Source organism: Akebia trifoliata, chromosome 3 (assembly GCF_017979445.1).
Source record: "Akebia trifoliata isolate Shusen 1 chromosome 3, ASM1797944v1, whole genome shotgun sequence".
In the NCBI taxonomy this organism is placed as follows: Eukaryota; Viridiplantae; Streptophyta; class Magnoliopsida; order Ranunculales; family Lardizabalaceae; genus Akebia; species Akebia trifoliata.
The window spans coordinates 33,063,587-33,086,092 of record NC_141377.1 but is presented as its reverse complement, the minus strand read 5'-3'; the positions used below and the strand labels follow the sequence as shown (position 1 = coordinate 33,086,092).

At 32.5% G+C, this 22,506-nt stretch overlaps 1 protein-coding gene across 1 annotated transcript; it reads right to left on the bottom strand.

The window, feature by feature from the left end:
• Nucleotides 1-3,531: 3,531 nt before the first annotated feature.
• LOC147406456 (alpha carbonic anhydrase 7-like) lies at nt 3,532-20,673 on the bottom strand. The gene is made up of 8 exons (XM_086432781.1): nt 20,518-20,673; nt 13,316-13,408; nt 13,011-13,225; nt 11,809-11,915; nt 9,122-9,224; nt 5,461-5,628; nt 5,321-5,374; nt 3,532-3,726 (listed from the first exon to the last, which is right to left on the bottom strand). The coding sequence occupies exons 2-8, from the start codon at nt 13,401-13,403 to the stop codon at nt 3,649-3,651; spliced, it is 813 nt and encodes a 270-aa protein (XP_086288907.1). The 5' UTR covers nt 13,404-13,408; nt 20,518-20,673; the 3' UTR covers nt 3,532-3,648.
• Nucleotides 20,674-22,506: the final 1,833 nt, after the last annotated feature.

The window sequence follows — 22,506 nt, the reverse complement described above, 5'->3', positions numbered from 1 at the left end:
GTTAGAAGTTTCAAAATAAGTTGATTTTTTGTGAGGATGATCTCTATGGTGAGGAGATCATCCTCGCCAAAAAATCAGTCAATTCTAAAACTTCTAACCCCATGTTTACAAGTTGAAGAGTGTAGATCTTCTATTTTTTATAAACCACTTTTGATGGGATTAGAAGTTTTGAAACGGGCTGATTTTTTGTAAGGAATGTCTTTTCACCATCGTGATCATCCTCGCCTAAAATCAACCCATATAAGACAAAACACATTGGTCAAATAGTTGGCTGTCGAACATGAAACTTTCAATAATACCCTTCCAATTTATTGTCTTCCTTTTTTCTGAATTAATCTTTTTATTTCCTTTCCTCATCAGCCCCCTCTTTCCAATAAAATCCCTCCAACTTTATTGACTTTCCTTTCTACCCCTATCCCCAAAAAGGATGGCCATGCTCGTAGACACGAGATTATCTGACTTCTCAAAATAGTAAACTATATCCTTAAATGAAATTCCATTTTATCCAAGTCAATGTAAGCAGGAGAACGGCAAAGAGCATATTTAGTAGCTAGTTTTAACGTTCACGATGGTTTAAGTACTTCCATCCCCAAAATTATTTCATTTTTATTTTATTTTTTGATAAACAGGTAGATTAGTGATTTGTAACTAATCGATGAAGGCGGTTTTGAACCTAGATTGTGATATCAAGAGTCATACTTAAATCAACTTCGCAAATATCAATTTTTTTTAAACAATTAATTAATTTACTCTCCAACTATTATTATTATTATTATTTTCACTAGATCCAAAGTAGCTAGGTTTCTCATTCGCCATACTCTTTCATCACCCACCACCAATACAAATATCTATATTGACATATACCTCCCTATGCCCCATCACCAAACTGTAAATCATTTGCCTCGAGAAACACAAGAAAATATTTTTGATTATGCGTATCCCGAGGCAAATGAATTATGGTTCTCTGGTGGGGGCTTAGGAGAGCGTATGTCAGAAGAGGTGTGAGAAAATCATTATTCATATATATTAGAGATGCCAAATATATTTGTGTAGGAATGAAAATAATTATTCTATTAAGGCTCATAGACATACATATGCAAAAGATAGGAAATCTAAAATATCTATTATATAAAACACATCTTTATCCCCCCCCCCCCCCCCAATATATTTACAAGTGTAAGATGGGGTTGGCAAGATCTCATGGTCTATATCACCTCCTAAAAAAGTCACGTTCCTCTTTTTCACGTTCATATAAAATAGATGAAAAAGTAGGATCTAGAAAAGTGTCTATGTGGCAAGAATTGATTGGTGTTTAAAACACATTGGACTCTTAACCAAGCCGCACATGCAGTCCTATATATTTAAATCCAACCAAAACTTGTCACATACACGCCTTATGTTAGTATGGGAATGGGATACGATTCTACATCTTGACTCTAAAGGAAAACAATTTCATTTTTTACGTCTTTTATGTTATTGTAGGCCCTGCTTGTTTGCGAGATGTGGGGTGCTTGGATGCTAAAATTCTGGTGGATCCCACCGTAAAGTAACACAAAACTTAATTAAAATTACAACGAAATCTCTGTAAAGTATTACAGAGAAAATACGTCCACAAAACTTTACGTTATGTTAAGTTTCGTCTTTCTCTCTCTCTAACTTCTTAAACGTCTCTCTCTCTCTCTCTCCCGAGGCAAATGAATTATGGTTCTCTGGTGGGGGCTTAGGAGAGCGTATGTCAGAAGAGGTGTGAGAAAATCATTATTCATATATATTAGAGATGCCAAATATATTTGTGAAGGAATGAAAATAATTATTCTATTAAGGCTCATAGACATACATATGCAAAAGATAGGAAATCTAAAATATCTATTATATAAAACACATCTTTATCCCCCCCCCCCCCCCCCCCCATATATTTACAAGTGTAAGATGGGGTTGGCAAGATCTCATGGTCTATATCACCTCCTAAAAAAGTCACGTTCCTCTTTTTCACGTTCATATAAAATAGATGAAAAAGTAGGATCTAGAAAAGTGTCTATGTGGCAAGAATTGATTGGTATTTAAAACACATTGGACTCTTAACCAAGCCGCACATGCAGTCCTATATATTTAAATCCAACCAAAACTTGTCACATACACGCCTTATGTTAGTATGGGAATGGGATACGATTCTACATCTTGACTCTAAAGGAAAACAATTCATTTTTTTACGTCTTTTATGTTATTGTAGGCCCTGCTTGTTTGCGAGATGTGGGGTGCTTGGATGCTAAAATTCTGGTGGATCCCACCGTAAAGTAACACAAAACTTAATTAAAATTACAACGAAATCTCTGTAAAGTATTACAGAGAAAATACGTCCACAAAACTTTACGTTATGTTAAGTTTCGTCTTTCTCTCTCTCTAACTTCTTAAACGTCTCTCTCTCTCTCTCCCCCCCCCCCCCGCGTTCTCTCTGGCTTCCCCAACTTCTTAAATATTACCTATCCCTCTCTCTTTCTCCTCTTTCTATATGTCTCTCTTTGCTGAGTTTGGACTGACTAAGCAGTCTCAGATTATATAAATTTAGACTAAATATAAATTAAACAAAGAGAGAATCCAAAAGAACTCCTAAGGATAAAAAGCAATTATAAATAGAAGAATAATCAAACTTGCAATGCCCATTTTGTAGACCTTCACAGTAACACCACCACCTCTACCTCTCTCTCTTTAATATCTCATGTACCCACTACCCAACACAACATAGATGGATGTAATAGTCAATTTAGAAGAGGAGGAATGGGTCTGTATGGATTTGTTACTGTGTCATAAGGTACACACTCTACATTCAATTTATAAAGATATATTTTTTATTCTGAATATTGGTGTCTACTCGGCCTTCTCTCAATAAAATTAGAAGATTTATTAGTATTATTATTATTATTTTGTAATTTTATAAAACTAACTAACATGAATATAGGGAGTGTATTGCAATTTGATTGGGTTTTGAAAGTACTACCCAAGTTGATTACTTCAACAACAAACCAACATGAAAATAGGGTGTGGATTGCAATTTGATTGGATTTTGAAAACTACCAATGTGATTAGAGGGGTGTGGGATTGCAATTTGATTTTTTTTCCTTACAAAAATGACGTTAATTGTATTAAATTTAAAGAGCTGCTATTGGCATCCCAAGTTTTACTTATTACACTCCAATTAAAAATAAAGAAAGCAAGTAAATGACTGTCAATATTTACAAGTAGGGGTGCCCATAGAAGTTCTCTTATATTTTATTTTATTTTTTGGATTTTTCCCAAAACGTGCACAATTTGTGTCTAAATTTCACTTTCAGTACATTATTCATTTTAATTCCCAAAACATTCATTTCGAGTGAATTCGTCACTTCTGTAATTTATGAATTCATAGGTATATATAATTACGAATTTGTGGATATTAAAAGTGACGAATTCACGAGTTTATAGGTTATAAAAAGGATGAATACATATTTTGGGAATTAATTTTTTAACGTGTAAGAAACACATGCACGTGTCACACAAGTGCCAATGGCACAATCATTCCCTAGTAATAAATAATTGGAAGGACATTTTCCTATCTATGGATACATACATATAATAAATAAAAGATTAAAGCATCAGCTTCAATTGTAACCTTCATGTGCTTGATGGCCGATAAAGTCTCACCAATCGAGCTTTGGTTGGCTGTGTAGGTCTTGCGTTTTTCGCGTACTCCTTCCAAATTAAGTAACCTCACGTTAGACCACAATGGACATACAATGCCAGCTGAATGTTTCACAGTTAACTTCGTAATGGATCGGATCTTGGATCAATGTAGAGTAGAGCTGACCCAACCCATATCCAAGATATTTATGATGGACTTATGGTATTCTTGGTATCACTAGGATACTACTAAGAGATCAAAAATCCATAAATTGATCTAGCCTGAATTTACAATCATATATAACCAAAGAGTCAGTGATTTTCTAACTCTCCCCCTCTGACATACTCTCTTGATGTGGCATGTACATCCCTATAAGTATGTGCAATTGTGTATCTTGAGGAAAAAATCCATGGTTCTAACACATGACACGTCAAGAGAGTATGGGGGAGAGGGGAGGGGGAGTTAGAAAATCATTATTCATAACCAAATATTTTTGACAAATGGGTTCCTGTCAAACATGCACCAAGTAATTTTTGGGATAAATCCGAGAGTCAGGAAATCATTATTCATAACCAAATATTTTGACAAATGAGTTCCTATCAAACATGCACCAGGTAATTTCTGGGATAAATCCCTGAGAGTGTCCTTCAAGGGGGGATTCAAACTCAAGACCTCCGCTTCTTGAGGTGTGGTCTTGGCCATCTCACCAACCCTTAGATGGTAATTGTTATGGGTATTGCAACTAGCACACATGAAAGAGTAGATCCTACAGGGATATAGGACTATTCTTCTAACAAATCACAAAATGACTGGCAATCCATTGAGAATTCAATTACATCAAAATTTTACTTGTGGAATAGTACAATGGAAGTGAAGGGATTTGACTCTACATATTTTCAAATGAAAATTGTTGAGCTGACTTTCTCGGACACTGCGTTCAACACTGGATTGATGTGACAGTGTATAGAGAACCATAGATTGATTTTTCTCCTCGTATCTTGAGAAAAAAAATCTATAGTTCTCTGCACATTGTCACATCCACACCAGTGTCGAATGTAGTATCTAGGGAATTCAGTGTAGAACGACTCTTTTCAATTAAGAGACTTTCCCTGTCATTGTCCCTTTATTTTATGCCTCACACCGATCCTTTTGAAATTAAAGACTTGTTTACGTATAAATTGGTGTGTATAAGTAAAGTTTGTGTGCCAATAGAATCTCTCTAAAATTATATAAGACACCAAGGACATAGTAGGGGTGTACAAAATACCCGTTACATGCCCGAAACCCAGCTCAAACTTGAACATACCTGAACTGAACCGAACTCTACTTGGTTCAGTTACGGTTTCTATGACCTAAAATTGGTCCAAACCTGTAACCAACCTGTAAAATACTTGATACTTGTACTCTACCCGTAAAATATTTAGATTTTTAAGTTAAAAATATTTAGAAATGTCTTATATAATTGGCATATACTCTATTTTGTATAAATTTTTCTAATGTAGTAAGATTTATATATTTATAAATTTGAACTTTAGTTTAGATTTAAACTTTAAAGTTAAACTAACCTATATAAATAAATCAAATTTGAATTTTAATATATTTTAAATTGGTGTGGTTCGATAATTTTTTTTTTTGGTGGTGTGTGTGTGTGTTATTTGTACTCACCTTGCGGACCACAGTCTTCAACAACCTGACCTGCTCCCTTGATACAGTCCTCACCTACAAACAACAAATAATTAATAAGTTAAGTTACAAACTCCCTTCAAAGTAATGATACCTAAAGAATAATTTGCGCTTTCTCGCACCTTTTTAATGATCGTCCATACGACACCCTCAGTGCATGGTGGAATAGTGAGAGAACCCATGTATCTGTAATATTTTCTACTCCCCAATTTGATATCCTTGGGATCGATGACTCCTATTTCTTCCTCTTTGCTTTCTTTATGAATAATTGCATGGATATGATGCATAAGCTGCACATAAATAGTACCGTACGACTATAAAATAAGTACGTTTATTAATTAAAATAACATGAATGGAGACAATGAAAACATATATATATAAAACTTATTCTCAATAACAGAAAATTTGACTTTGGACAGTGAAATGGATGAACAAGATTTGTTTAACAAACCCTAAGTCTGGTCAAACCTATACGAGAAATTAGATTATAGCCTAATGGGGCCCAACGAGTAAATTGTCTCTTTTATTTTTAGAAAACTTTTTCTTCAAATCTTTCAAATACTCATGACTTGTCATATGTAATTCTAAGGTTCAGTGAACTAAATAATAACAATGCTCTGTCCGGGGTCCTTCTAATTAGTGATCATTCATCATTTTTAACTAAGTAAAACTTTTTCTTCATTGAAGATTCAAATACTCACGACTTGTCATATTTACCAAGATTCAGTAAACTAAGTAATAGCAATGCTCTCTCTCAGATCCTTCTAATGATCATTCATCATTTTTAACTAAGTACAAATTTTAGGGTGTTCTGTAAAAATGGGTGAACATTTAGCCATAATTAATGGCCCAAACAAAATTTTAAAATATTATTAACAATGACATATACCCATTTTGATATTTATTTATTTTTACCAAAAAGTATACCCGTTTCATGATATTGCTTATATACCCTTCTTCGAACATAAAATAAAAGGTATTATTCAAAATGATTATATAAAGGTAATGTAGACACCCCATTTTGTCTAGATTGAGTCCGAGAGCTCCCAAAACTGAGCAAAGAAAGGCTCGGCCCAAGTTTCTTTTCAAAAAGCCCAAAGATCTATTAAGAGAGAACCACAGACTTTAAAAGCCTTATAAAAATTTCAAGTTTTAGCTTGGTTGTGGGTAAACCATGGACCAGACTACTTTTGGCTTGGTCTCTCACCAACCAACTGCCGAAGGTTATTTTGGCGTAGTCCCTCAGTCACCCAAGGATCAATATAGTTTTGCTTGGTCCCCTAATCACCCAAAGACCAAACTGTAATTTTGTTATTTCTTAGAATTCTAACTCATGTGTTATAAGTTTTGTTAAGGTATTTTTATATCTTAACCCTCTCTAATATTTCTTTTTCCAAGGTAATATAAAGTGAATTTCCTACTTCACCCTCTCATTAAACTTGCATTAATCTTACTACCTTCGGTTTTCTAGTAATTGAGCAAGTCTTCAAGCCTTGACCATTGGCTCTCCTAAAACACATTCACCTCCTCATCCTTAGTTTGTTAAGATCCAATACAAGGTAATTGACCATTGAGACCACCCTCTTGAGCATAATTCAAGTTCGTCCTTGAAAGATTTTTTACAAATTGACCAAGTTCAAGAGATTAAAATCATTTTGTCCCTAAAAATGAACTCTCTAGAACTTAGGAGCATTTATCCTCCTACCCCCAATTTTGTTGAGACTCAACTCAAAGCAATTGTCCTTAAGACCCTCTCTTAGATGTTACTCATATGCCATTGTGATTAATTTTCATCCGATTTATTATTTTTCAAAGGGTATGGATGCCCTTTCACTCTAAGAGACTTCTCTAGAACTTTGAATGTTTTTACATTTCTACCATTTGATCATCAGGATTAATAAGGCCCATTGATAGGTAAAAAAAGACCATCAAAGACTTTTTAATCGACGATAAACAAGACTATTTAGTGAGGTTTTATAGAAATTAAGTTGACCTTGAGGAGTTTAGGCCTTTATATCCCCAAGAGTCTTCTAAATACTTATAAATAGAAAATCTCTCCAAGGCAAAAAAGAAAAAAATATCTTATCTTCCCAAAATTTTGTTCAATTCTCTTCTTGATACCACATAAAACCCCAAAACTTTGTCCAAATGCTCCTCAATTGCTTTGAAGATGTAAGAAGAAAAAGAAAAGAAGGAAGAAGATGAAGGTGGGAGTACTAGTTTTTGTTTTTTTACATACCCCCAATCCCTCTTTTACCCCTCTCACTCTAATTTCTTTACTTTGTTTTTTTTTTCAACTTTACTTTATTACAATCATGTGGTATAGTTTACTTTCCAATGATAAGTAAAGGTTGAGAGTTAATCCCCTTTATGGGAGGATCCTTACCATATAAAATCCATATAAATTTCTTAAAATTATTTGTATACTCATCATCTCATACCATGTAGTATAATATTTCTTTCATTGGCAAGTATGGGTTGAGAGTTAATCCTTTTGAGGGATGTTCATCTCCATTTATAAGCCCATTTAATTATAAGTTGTTTTCAACCTTTGCATGCATCATATAGTAGTGTAAGGATTCTTGGGTGGCAAAGGTGGTTAGAGAGCAATTCCTCCATGTGAGATAATTTCTTTCTCTAAGTTCATAATAAGTTCCTTAGGAAACATTGACATGTATTCATCCTTGCACACACCCAATCATGCATCCATATAAGGTGAAGGTTCCAAAGACGCTCTCCAACTAAGGGAAAGTCTTATAAAACCTCACCAACAAAAATTAAATTCATTTTGAGTACATCATACACACCAGGTATCATCATCAAAATGCTTGGGTCGTGAAAAGTGAAATCTTGTTAGATTTATGCTCCAACTCTAAGCAAACAAAAAAATCTAGCAAGTTGAACATTCCATTTACATCACACTAAGAACACACAAATACATTAAGATACCGTACATATAAACTCATGCATACATGCATCCTTATCATTTAACGAACTCAAAAATTTCCAAAATCTAGTCTTGGTTTTCACTTTTGGCCAATAACATGGTAACCACCAACTTGGTGGGTAAGATGGGGTGCTTAACACTTTTCCCATCTTGCAACCGAACCTCTAGGTTCAAACTAGATTTGAGTCACCAACTCTTCAAAAAATTGATTTTCAAAACTTTTTTTTATGATATTCATTCGTACCTTAAAATCTTTGACTAGTGGCGACTCCCAAATCCACGTACTAACGAGTTTAGACCATAAACCTTATGTATCTATGGATAAATTCAGTCAAATAATTGTAATGTGATGATGGATGGGTACCCATTTGATAAAATTAATAAATACCAAAATGGAAATACATCTTTTTAATAAATATTTTAAAATGTGTATGGGCCAATTATATTGGAATCATATGTGCTCAATTTTGCATTGTCCCTCTAAATTTTAAGCCTATTTTATTTAAAATTGATATAATATTTTTACTAAATTGATTCAATTCCCCAAGTTGTTCGGTTACATTTGCACTTATCAAAATTCCACCTAACTTAAATTTTGATCCTTCATTACAGAGAGATTTTAATTGAACGATGGAACAAGATTTGTTCGGCTAACTCTAAATTTTTGGGATAAGACTTCATTATTTATTGTAAGCAGGATTAAGATTAAACCCAATAATTTATTAAAGTACCCATCTTTTATTTAATAAAATCTATTTATATATATTTTATTTTAAAATTCTTAGAATAAACTTAATAAATTGTTCTTTGAGACTAAAAATAATATCAAAACATACCTTGAGGAGAAAAGTATCATGTCGACCAAATTTATATAGGATCCCAACGACTGCTCTCTTCTTGTCAATGCTTTCATGAACCATATGGCCCTCTAGAGCATATCTGCAATTGGACAAATCATAATGCAATTAACTCATGTACAAAACTTGTGAATTAAGTCATTGTTTAGCTAACATCTAATTTTATGATTTAGGGTTATATTTTAAAACTCGAAAACTTGACTCAACTCGCATGCCGACTAAGTCAGATAACTTACAAGTCAACTCAGCTATGCTAACTAAATGTATATAAAATTTGTTAAATTTCTTAAAAACACTTTTATTACACACATGAAAAAAGCTTATATTCGACGGTCAAGGCTATCAAATCAAAATTTTCATTGTTAAGTATTTTTTTTCCAACTGGCCAAAATCATCAAATTAATGGAGGATGAGAGAAATTCGCTGGCTCTAAGCCGTTGAATGTAGGGAACATAGAATCTTTTGAATGTCCTTGACCGTCGAAATTCGATTTCTAAAATTCATGGGTCTTGATCTGTTGAATTTTCTAGTTTTCACGTAGTTTTAGGTTTTAAAACCCACCTTGTAAACTCAGAACTTGTCCAAGTTGACTTTTGCTGACTCAATTGAACTTCCAAATGACTTACAACTAAAATTCATTTGAGCCAACTCATCAACTCAACTAGAAACTTGATCAAGTCCATTTGGTTCAGAAACTTAGCCGAGTTTTATGACCATATTTAATGGTTTGTTTTTTCTTCCAAAAAACAAATCATAGATATAATTATTAAGTTTAAGATATGAAAAAAAAAATTAAATCATTAATAATTTGATATTTATTATTTGACATGCCCAATCTACTTAATTTAGATATCGAAGTATATTTCTTTTGCTTTCTGAGAAGTAAAATTAAAAATACTATGAACTCGTTTGGATACACTTAAAAAAAAAAGTAACTTTTATATCTCTGAAAGTTAAAATGTTTGTTTTGATTAATCTTAGAAAAATTTTCTACTTTATAAAAGTTACTTTATCTGAAAACTACTTTGTATCCCAGTTACTTTTCACTTTCTACGCTAACTGAATCTTAAAAAAGTGAATTTTTTTTAACTTTTGAAAGTTAAAAAACTCGTTTAGATTACTTTCAAAATTTCTTTTTAAAAAGTAAAAAATCGATACTTTTTAAAAAAGAATAAAAAATTGCTTTGTTTTCTACCTTTTAAAAGTTACTTGATATTTTAATCCAACTGAACCAGCATAGAAGTAAGCTCAATCGGATTTTAGAATTGAGTCAACAAGTTGTTTCAATGAATTTTAGGACTAAGTAGACTCAACAAGTTTTTAAAACGTGGCCACCGTTTGATAACCACTTCTCGTAAATGGTCACGAGGGAGATAATCAATTATAAACCTAAAAATTGATTATGAGAAGTAATATGCTTCGTAGGCTTTGATCCATAGCTCAGTTGCTTTGACACATTGCAAAACTACTTTGATTATGATGTTCAGTGAATTTTTTCATAATCAATTATTTTACAATGAAAATCAAGAAAATAAACAATAAACAATTATCAACCTCATAATTGATTATGAGAGGCAATAATGGTGTTTAGTAAATGTTTTCATAATCATATAAATTATATTAGAATTAAAAACAAGAAAATAGATTATTTTAAATGCAAAAAAAGTTTACTGCATATAAATCGTAAAATGGGTCGACATGTAAATCATTGAAGAGACTCGTAAAAGATATAAGAAAAAGGGGCGGCAGAAAAAAATAAATATGTAATTAATATAATATTTTTTTCAGTAAAAATCTAATTACTATTCACAAAAATAAAAATAAAAAATATTATAAATCTCGGACAACATGACATTGTATTTTATTTTTATGAGAATAAAGATTATGTGATAGAATGAGAATAACAACAAATCAATGGTCAATCGGACAATAATACATCACGTATAATAACAACAACAAAAGTAGAAGAATATGCCTTCAAAAAATTTAAAACAAAAATTAAAATGTTTATGGAACAATATTTTAAAAAGGGTAAAATGATCTTTATAAAAGGAACCTAACACAGTTACGTTGACAAAAGGGTGTAAGTGAACCCCTTAGATAACTATAAGGGAGGTAGGTGCAACTAACAAAACATTAGGGGGTCAATGAAATTATTCCAAACTACAATGGTCAAAATGTAATTTACCTTATTTTTTTCTTTATAATGAGCTTTTTTGTTATAATTATTTACAAAATTCAAATCAATTATAATTAGAATTCTTACCAAACGTACTCTCTTGGTAACCTTAGAAGACTAATACCAGGGACATAGCTGTTTCTATCTTAACCCCGAGGGGTTGGCACCAATAAGTTAGTGCCTGTAGGTCATAAATTTGCTACCCAGTCTGAGCATTAGTTCCTCAAGGGCCACCCGTGAGGGTGCACCCTCACTTATATGGTGCATGTGATATGCGGTCGTTGCACGTGCCCTAGGACTAATCCTTGGATAATAACATGGTCTATGGACTAGACAAAGCCCAGATACGGGCCTAATCCGCTGTCTACAGGGATATCGCTGTCTACAGGGATATCCGGTTATAAAAAAATAAAAATAAAAAACTTTTTCTATCTTGACTAACAAAACTAGTTATTTGAAAGAGAGAAAGAAAGAAAAAGAGAACCACCTCACACCGTTGAAGGTATGTTCTGAAGGAGAGTGCCAATGAAATTGTTTGAGGAAGTATTTAGTCCCATTAACATAAATTCCACCAGCTCCATCTGCCCATTGAAGCTGTAGATATACCAACATAAATAAAGGTCAAAAATGGAATTACGAGAAGAAGAAAAAAAACAATCGTGATTGATTTATTTTAACTGATGGGGAATATTGCTATCGTCCAAGACTTCAAAGGTAATTGCTGATGTAAAATAATGAGACATAGATTTATTCTTTGATAACTTGATTGATTAAAAACACAATGCCCTAAAATGGATTTTTGATTTGGTGTATCGCAGTACACATTATTACATTATATCATATGCTAATCTTAGAGAATAAGATGCATTGTATTAAGGTGCATGAGATACATTGTTACATTGTCAATGTATCTCATCACAAATGGAAGGTTATGATGGAGGATATTCTAGAATATTATATTATGCTAGTTTTTATATATCTTGATTGATGTAATCTCTATAACTACCCTATTAAGGTTCATGTATGAATCATCCAAAAATTCTCAATAAAATTTAGATTTCTTCATGGTATCAATGCTCAAGTACCACTAAGCACATCAATCTTGATGTAGCTGTTCTTCAACGATGGCGCTATCGTCAAACCTAAATCTTTTTTTTCATTTTTCCTCCCTCTACTAATTTTTAAAATTTTGTTCAATAAAAAATGTACCTCCTTCCATATCTCTACAAATCTCCCAAGTTCACATATTCATGTCTCACAATTCCATTTTTTTTTCTTATTTAAAATCTCTCTAGTGAGAGTTATTTCATTTAAATCGCAAAATCCTACATTGTATGCTCCACAATGCATCTTATTCTCTAACACATATTACTATAATAGTTAACAACCTCTAAAACCCTTCATTTTCCACATCTTCCACACAAAAAAATTGTTCATTTCACTTTTTATTAAATAATTAAGAGTTTTATTGTAATTGTGCAATGACAATTTTGTAAATATTTATAAAAATATCATTGCCCAACTGTAATAAAACTCCGGTTTTTTGTATTAATAGATATTTTTAAAGAAAGAATTCTTTTAAAAGAAAATATATTAAAAAAAAAAAAACATATGATTTTATAGATTTCTAACGTTCTATCGAAGTCTCGCATGCACGTAAGCTTCTCCCTAAAGTGATTGTTTCTTTACCATTATATCATGACCACGGTTCACAAGTGATGCAGGTGAAGGTTTGTAGCTCCTGTTAAGCTTCCCTAAATCAGGAAGCACCTCTACCCTTTTGTTCGATAAATCAATAGGAGATTGCATATTTCCCTTACCACAAGCCCCCCATTCTTTGTGGATTTCACCCCATTTTTCAGGACCCTTCTCACTCCCCGCAAGGTAGCTAAACACCTCTTCCACTGAATTATAGGAAGAATGAATGAATGAATTAACATGTTTATTATGTAAAACTAAAATAGTTCATGATCTTAATTAGAGCTACAACTTACACTGTCCTTGAGATGACACAGTTTTAAATTGGAATAAAGACACAATAAGGATGGTTGCCAAGAGTATAGTCTGGTGGAGCTTCTCCATTTTTACTGAGCATGAATACCAACAGGTTAGGTTTCTACCAATTAATTACAAAAAAATGAGGTTAGGTTTTTCATCCTCTTATCTCAAAACTGTTAATCATGCATTTTACATAGCTTGTAAAATTTAAATTGCAAAGTTAGTAAGGATTTCTTAATTGCTTTAATTTTTTTCCCTAGATTCAATCAGAAGAAATATAAAAATAAATAATGAAAAAAATAGTGGAGTTTCCTATAGAAGAGATGGCTCTGGACAGAGAAGAATCACTTCTCTCTTTAGTACTTGACAGTTGACACTCGCACAACCAGACCTCACTTTCAGTATTAATTATGTTTACCAGTTTATGCAATCCCCAAACATAGTGATAAAAATCTAGAATAATGATTTTTTGACTCTCCTCCTCGGACTTACTCCCCCATGCTCACCTGACGGAGCATGTGTTAGAACGATATATTTTTCCTCGAGATACACAATTGGACATATTTATTGTCAACCTCACCACTTAGTGTGGAGTTCACCACTTTTTATTATTGAGTTTAACATTTTAATTTATTGCCGAGCTCACCAATTAGTGTCGAGTTCACTAGTTTTTATTGTTGAGTGCAACATTTTAATTTATTGTCAAATTCACCACTTTTTATTGTTGAATTTAATATTTTAATTTATTGTTGAGTTCACTACTTTTTATTGTTGAGTTCAACATTTTATTGTCATCACTATGTGGTGAGCTCGACAATAAATTAATAAATCATAGTAGAGACTGTAATTGATTGGGTGGGATCATCGTAACAAAAAGGGACAATGATCATGAAAGACTCTTTATTGTGAATATGTACCAAATAGTCCCCTACTAAACAATACGGACCATTTAAACCCCACTTACTAAAATATTAACCTATTAAGGATCTTTTGAAGCTTTTTTTTAAAGAAAAATACCTGAAATACCCTTTTAAAAGTTTACTGGGTCAAATAAAAAAACTTGACCAATTTATTTAGTTATTAATGTTTCTGTGAAAAATAAAAAATAAATATTTTTATTTATTAAAAGCTATTCATAAATTCAATATAATTTCATTTTATTCATTTAAGTCGACTTGTTAATTTTTTAGTAGAATCAATTCGATGAACATTCAAGTCAAGTTTTTAAATTATGTTTTAATTATTGAAAATTATTTATATATTTTAATAAATCTAACATACGTAGATCAAATATGTTTGATGGTAATGATTATTGGAATGATATAGTTTATTACTAGTTTTCTATTTATTTCTATGTAAGGGCATTTATGTCTATTCACACATTAATTAATATAAATATATGTCAAGCTCTCATTATGAGATTTGAGAATTCTCTTTTTACAATTCTTCCTACTATCAAAGCCTTAGAGGACCCATCGACTCCTCATTGGGTTCCTTTACTTCCATTTTGGGATCTTGAAGTTTCATCTCCTTTCCTTTCCTCTTTTTTCTCCTCCCATTTATCTTTTAGACTTTGAAATCAAACTAATCTAGTAGTAACTTCGTTAGAGGATCTCTCCTTCGAGGGTTCTTTTTGGTTTGGAATACCCTGATAGCATGATGCGATAAGGATGATTATTCGATAATAAAAAACTAATTTGTTGGGTTTCAACCAGATTTTTACGTGACTGTTACAATAAGGTTGTGAGGTCTAGGTTGTGTAGTTGTGTTAGATTTGTGCGACAACCCTAGGATGTGTAATAGGGCTATTGGGTTGCCTAGGATTGTGTTACTGATGTGTTAGGTTCGCATGATAGTCCTAAGGTGTGTAATAGGGATATTGGGTTGCTAACTGGGCTGCCTAAGACTGTGTTGTTGTTGTGTTAGGTCTGTGTGATAGTCCTAAGGTGTGTAATAGGGTTGTTGGGTTGCAAGCTAGGCTACCTAAACCGTGTTATTGTTGTTTAGGATCAACACAACAACCCTAAGGTGTGCAATAGGGCTATTGGATGTGCTGTCTAGACTGTGTTGCTGTTGCTTTTGGTCTATGCAATGGATCTACGACTGTACTGTTGTTGTTTTGGGTTTATGTGAAAGTCCTAAGATGTGCACAAGCCTATATAGATCTATTCTATCATATTCTAGGGTTTTTTGCATTGTTTTTTTGCCTTACAACTGCATTTCTGTCTTGCGATAAGACTTTTGGGTGTTGTTGTGCACATACCTACTCTGTAACTGCCACTGTGGATTCATGTGTGTGGCTATTATGCACATACCTATTATTTTCTTCCTATTTGATAATCGCACATTGGATTTAGGATTGGCAACAGACCTCCCTTCAAGCCAAATCTTTGACTATATGATTTGCTCTTCGACTTTGAGGAAGACTTCCACTATTTTTTGTGTTCTGTTGTGAGGCTGATGTGAGTTTAAGTTTCTTGCCTTGAATTATTTCTTACCTCCACTTTCTAATAATCTATTGATTTTTACACCCTAAGTGTATGTCGATTTGACCCTACATGTTTTTCCCTAAAATTGTAGTCTTTCTACATTTGATTATTGTTGTTGAGAATTATGACATCACATCAGATTTAGTCTCAATTCGTGAAACTCTATTTGGAAGGTAAAGGCAAATTTAGATGATTTTTGGGTACTATTAATATTTATCGTGGCCGACGTAATCGTAGTCGAAAGAGTAGTCTTATTTGGATTCTAGTCATTTCACTTCATCTATTTTTGATCATATGACTGGTGAGTCTAGCCATTTCACTTCATCTATTTTTTATGATACTCATAGGGAGGTTCGCATTGCTGATGGGTCTTTTACACATATACACAGCAAGGGTACCATCCCCTTATCATCCAATATTTCTCTTAACTATGTACTCAATATTCCTCACTTATCTATTAATCTGTTGTTTATGAGTAGTATTACCAAATTTCTAAATTGCTTAGTGACTTTTTTCCTACTCACTGTACTTTTCAAGACTTGACTTCGAGGAAGATTTTTGACAAGGGATATGAGAGGAAAGGGTTATACTTTTTTTTATCTCTACATACTGCTACCCTAATTTTTGTGTTATCCTTTTTCAGGAGTCATATTTTTTTTCTTTTCAATCCTTAGATTTGTGGTATGCTCGCTTAGGGCATGTTAATTTTCAGCACTTATGTTCTTTATTTCATGTTTTTAAAAATTATTTGTGTAAGCTCTCTAAACATACACGTATTTCATATATCCCTCGCATGCATCAATTTAATAATATATTTGATTTAGTTCATTTTAATGTATAGGAGTCATCCCCTGTTACTACTTTTACTAGTCATCGATATTATGTTATATTTATCGATGATTATTCTCGTTGTACTTGTGTCTATTTGATGCGCTCTTGATCTGAAGTGCTTCATATTTTTGTTAACTTTCTTAAAATGGTTTAAACCCAATGAAATATTACTGTTAAAGCTCTTCGGTCTGATAATGGACGTAAATATATCTCTGATGGGATCACTCTTACCTTCATGAACATGGTATGTTCCACCCGTGGACTTGTCCTTACATTCTTGAGCATAACATGGTGGTAAAACGTAAGAACTGCTACCTTATGAACATTGTTCATTGCTTTCTTTGAGGCATTCATGTTCCTAAGTTATATTGAAATATGACGGTCTTTACTATGATTTTTCTTCTTAACCATGCTCTAAGTTGTACCTTAGGGGGACATGTACCTTTTCATGTTCTTCGTCTTAATAACACTCTCTTTTTTATTATACATAGACTTTTTGGATGCACTTGCTTTGTTCAGGACCGTACCCCTCATCACATAAAGTTAGATGACAAAACTATTCGATGTGTTTTCTTGGGCTACTCATCTATGTGAAAGGGTATTAATGTTATAATCTTATTTCTAATCGTGTAGTACATTCTATGGAAGTCACTTTTTTTTAAATGTTCCCCTCCTTTCATGCTACATCTTTATGGGACTCATTTCCTTTGCAAGACTCATTTTCTTTGTAAGATTCTTCTTATGCTCATTCTCCTATAATGTTATTTTCTCCGGTCTTCTCTCCAACTTTGTCAATACTTAAAGTTTACTCTAATCGCCCTCGCCCCTCTCCAACCTTGCCAACTTCTCCCTTTGACTCAAATATATCTTCTCTTACCCTTGTTCTTCTCATTTCTGTCTTTAACTCTCACCTACCTATTGCATTTTACAAAGTAAACGGGGGTGTATTACTGATCATCATATTATCCAGTTTGTTTCTTATTATGGACTCTCTCATTCTTATCAAGCATACCTTGTTACCATTGCTTCTATTCGAATTCATCGATCTATTTTAGAGGCTTTACGAGATCCTCAGTGCACTGTAGCCATGATTATTGAGATTGATGTTTTGTAGAATAATCATACCTAGGAGTTTGTTCTTCTTTCTTTTAGGGAGATGACTGTTGGTTGCAAATGGGTTTTCGTTGTTAAGTACCTCGCAGATGGTACTATTGATTGATACAAGGCACGTCTTGTTGCTAAGTGGTTTACGCAAACTCTTGGAAGGATTTTGACATTACATTTGCTCATGTAACTAAACTTACCACCGTTCGCATCATTATCTCTTTAGTTGTATGTCACTCATGGCCTTTTCACCAATTCAATGTGAAAAATGCATTTTTGAATGGTGATTTAACTGAGGTTATCTATATGGACCACCCTCTTAGATTGTGTCTTTAAAAGAAGTATTTTAGGAAGAATATGTCACATTTACAAATCTTTGTATGACTTGAAACAATCTCCGCAAGCCTAATTTCAATGTTTTTCTAAGGTCATTTTATCTATAGAGTTTTCTACATGCTACTCAGATCATACTTATTTTATACGTCAAGGATTGGATAGCTGTTGTGCCATTATTCTGATTTATGTAGATGATATTATCTTTACTAGAGATGATACACGATAGATTGACAAGGTAATGGTGTTATTGGGTTATGCTTTTGAGGTTAAGGACTTGGATCCTCTCAAATACTTTTTAAGGATAAAAGTGGTACGCTCTCGTCGTGGTATTTCACTATCTCAAAACAAATACACATTGGATTTTCTTTAGGAAACTGATATACTTGATTGTCGTTTTGCTTCCTCTCCTATAGATCAACATCATCAGCTTCATGCAGAATCTGACGATCTATATTATATGATCATTTTTTTATCAATGATTCGTAAACCGTTTGATTTGTCTAACACTAGATCGAATTTGACATTTGTGGTTAGTGTAGCCAATCAGTTCATGCATGCTCTATGCATTTCTATCTTGACGATGTTTATCCCATTCTTCGTTATTTGAAGTCATGTTTTGATTTTGGACTTTTCTACTCGTCTATTACTTAACCTCATTTGTCCCACTTCACTGATGATGGTTCTCTTACAGATAACATATCTACCTCTAATTTCTACACCTTTCATGGTCGTAATTTGATATCGTGGAAAAATAATAAACAAAGTGTGATTTCTCGTTTTTCTACTAAAGTTGAGTATCAAGGTATGGCCCTTGACACATGTGAGCTTATTTGGCTTTGGTTGTTGTTGATAAAGTTATGATTTCCCGTCTCTAGTTTCTACACTGATCTGATGCTCTTCAAACAATATGTGTCTTCTTCAGATCAATTTGCCGATATGCTTACGAAGTTTGTTTGTCCATCTGTCACTAATTCTCACATTGTCAAGCTGGGTTTGATTGATATATTTACCTGAGCTAGAGGGGAAGTATTGGAATAATGTAGTTTATTATTAGTTTTCTATTTATTTCTATGTAAGGACATTAATGTCTATTCACACATTACTTAAAATAAATATATGCTAAACTCTCATTATGAGACTTGACAAATCTCTTTTACAATTTTTCTATGACGACCATACTCATCTCCATCATCATCTTTGTTGTAGTCATCATCATCATCATCTATGTGAGTTAATAGATTACTTGTTTTGGGAAGAGAAAATAAGGATTTTTTTTTCATTTATATCTTTTTTTTCATTGTTCTGTAAAAAAAGACTATAGTCAAGGGGCTTATTATTAATATTAAAACATAGGAGTGCCTAAAATTTTCTCAAATAAACGCATTTCTTTAAACCTAAAAAATTGTTGAAAAGGTAATTATGGTATTTTCGCTTCAAAAATCCTTTGTAGACAAATATTTAATAAAAAGAGAACTAAAGAGTCCATATTTTTTTTAGAAATGACTTTTTGGTACATATTTTAAAAAAATAGGTCTTTGCGGTCATTATCCCTAACAATAAATGCCATTTTTTCAAAAAGTCTCATTTAAAACACATTTCATATCTCTAACGATTAAAATAATAAAATAAAATAAAATAACTCAACTTTTTCAAAAAATACATTTTAATGTTTTATACACGACTTTTACGTTTTAAACGTGTTTTTTTTTTTAAATAAAATAAAAACTAAAATAACCAATTTTTTGCAGGTCTATGATTAATTTCTATGGTCTAATGATCGTTTGTACTTTGGTTCATTGTTTAATGTAGGATTTGATGAAAATGTCATATGTTATAAAAAAAAAAATTCAATAGAGTGTTATATGGGTCAAAAGATACTTGATGGTTAGACTCTTTTTTTATCATCATAAAATGTATAATTATGTGTAGGAACATGTTATCATACATTGATATTTATTAATATTTTTTTCGCTTAAAAATATTTTGTAAACTTAAAATAAATGTCTAATGTATTATAATTTACCTTATGAATACATTTTTTCCTGATTTTTTCTCACTTCTTTCCTTTTTTTATTTTTATTTTTTGTTTTCTGAAAGAAGTCACCACCATAAAAGGCATCCCTTATAAATTAGGGAAAATTACTTAAAAAACCCTGATGGAAGGGTTTCTTTCTGAAAAGTTTAGCACAATGTTAGAGACGTGTGAAATATGATGTGATGAGAAATCAAATTCAAATTGTTGCGGGACATACATTGAAGAAATGGAACCAAAATAAATAATAATAATAAAATAAAATAAAAATGGAAGGCAAAAACATACTCCAAAAACAGGTGATTTAAACACATAAAGTCCCTCTTAACTATAGTTTTCTTTGAAATGTAGCAAACCATAGTAAATTAGATATTATATTACGACGGATGGACGTACGCATACATACCTCTCTGTACATACACATCCAAATGGTCTTTGCCGTTTCTTCCTCCAAGCAAGAAAGAAGAGAGAAAGACAGATAGAAGGAAAGACTAACAAAAAGAATGAGATTGCTAAGGATGGCAGTTGGTTGGGACCGGTGAGAGATAGGAGGCAAGCTACAAGGAAAATGAGGGGTTTAGTTTCATTTAATTATGGATGATTTAGACATAACCCTCCATGTTTGGGTGAATATTTGAGGCACCCTTGTGTTTTCAAACTGATTTTCTTTCCTCTAAACACCTTCCTTGAGATTTTTTTTTTCTTCAACGATGATGAACTTTTTGGTAGAAAAATCAAGGGTTTTTTTCGTAAGAGGTTAAATATAATTTATCCTATAAGAGGTTCAAGAACTTGAAGATTACAAATCTTTGAGAGAAACATCAATGGTTTTTGGATGGGGGCATTTAAGTCCTTTTTTATTAGTCTTATAGCATAGACCAAGGTCAAGGGTTGTACGTCATCATTTTGAAAACACAGGTATCTCAAATATTCAGCAAAACATGGAGGGGTATCTCTAAATCACCCTCTATTTATTTATCTTTAATTTTTAATAAGTTTTTCTAGATTCAATCCACTTTTGAGGCAAGACTGAAACATATGGCTAAGATGGAAGGAAAAAAAACACAAGTTATTAGCCGTAAGTATACATTTCCCAAGAATCCACTTTCCTAAAGATATCAGCTTTAAGTTTGAGATCAATATTTTCTTTCTTAATTTTTTTTTTTTTAAATTTTTAATTTTTTTTTTTAATTTTTCTAACTGTGAATGTTGTTTGAAGCAGATGGGAAGACAATTAAGGTTCCTAGGTTCATTTTTGTAAGGAATTCTTAAGAATATATACCTTCCCATCTCAGTAGTATGTTGATCATCTACCCCAATTGATGGGGGATTTTTTCTTTGATAAATGAAAATCATTCCTACCATTAACAAATTTTCGACTCAATCTTTAGTTTGGTTATTAAAATAGGGCTTTAGAGGGTATGAGTACGGGCCTCACTTTGGAGTCAGATGAGCTTTCCCAATTTAGTTCGTGTTAGGTCTTTTTTTTATATTATAGAATAATGGTGAAGTGACCTCAAGATTTTACCTCATATCGCACATCCTAACATGTAAGTGTGTAGAAACCATAGATACTTTCCTCGAGATACAAGTCAAAAAGTAGCTATGGTTCCTACAACTTTCACGTCAGAATGTGCAATATGAGGAACAATCTTGAGGTCACTCCAACATGACTCTTTTTTATAATATTTTTGCCTATGGGATTGTTGGAGTCAATACCAAATTTTATGATCCAAAAATCAAATCTTTCTTTGAATTTCGTATAGAGTCGTGATTTTCCTCCCCCCCCCCCCCCCTCCCCCCCTCCTCTCTAACACACACACCCATATGTCCCATGACGTGGCATGGATTAGAAACATAGATTTTTCCTTTCGGGATACACACTGTACATCTCCATAAATATATGCAGTTATGTATCTGGAGAAAAAGAATCTATGGTTCTAGCATGTGCCACATTAGGGGGCATGTCTCAAGGGGGGACTTCGAAAAATCATTACTCTTCCGTATAAAGATAAGTCTTTTAACTTAAATCTAAGGTAGGAAAGTCAAGTACAATAAGATTTGGAAGTGGGTAGGTATTGGTCCACTCGACTAAAAGTCGGTCTGTCCTATCGTTCGTTAATCAATTTTGCTTTAATATCTATTATGATTGGTCCAATTAATTAAAAAACATGCAATTAGATATTTAAGATTTTAAACATGTGGAGAAAACATGGACCACATATGCTGAATTTCACGTAATAGTTTTCTTTGAGTGTCTTGTATTGTGAATTTTATCTAGTCCATTGTAATTAGATCCATCGTGTGTTTTAATGCTATATCATTATTAAAATATTGTTGTTATTCTTTAGTACTCGTCTTCTACTTATGTTTATTTTTTTGGTATTATATTAAG

Coding starts and splice junctions, on each gene's coding strand:
- LOC147406456 (XM_086432781.1), bottom strand. CDS start 13,403: ATGGAGAAGCTCCACCAGACTATACTCTTGGCAACCATCCTTATTGTG. Junction 11,916..13,010: donor ACCGTGGTCATGATATAATG/GTAAAGAAACAA, acceptor GTATATCTACAG/CTTCAATGGGCAGATGGAGC. Junction 5,629..9,121: donor ATGATACTTTTCTCCTCAAG/GTATGTTTTGAT, acceptor ATTTATGTGCAG/CTTATGCATCATATCCATGC.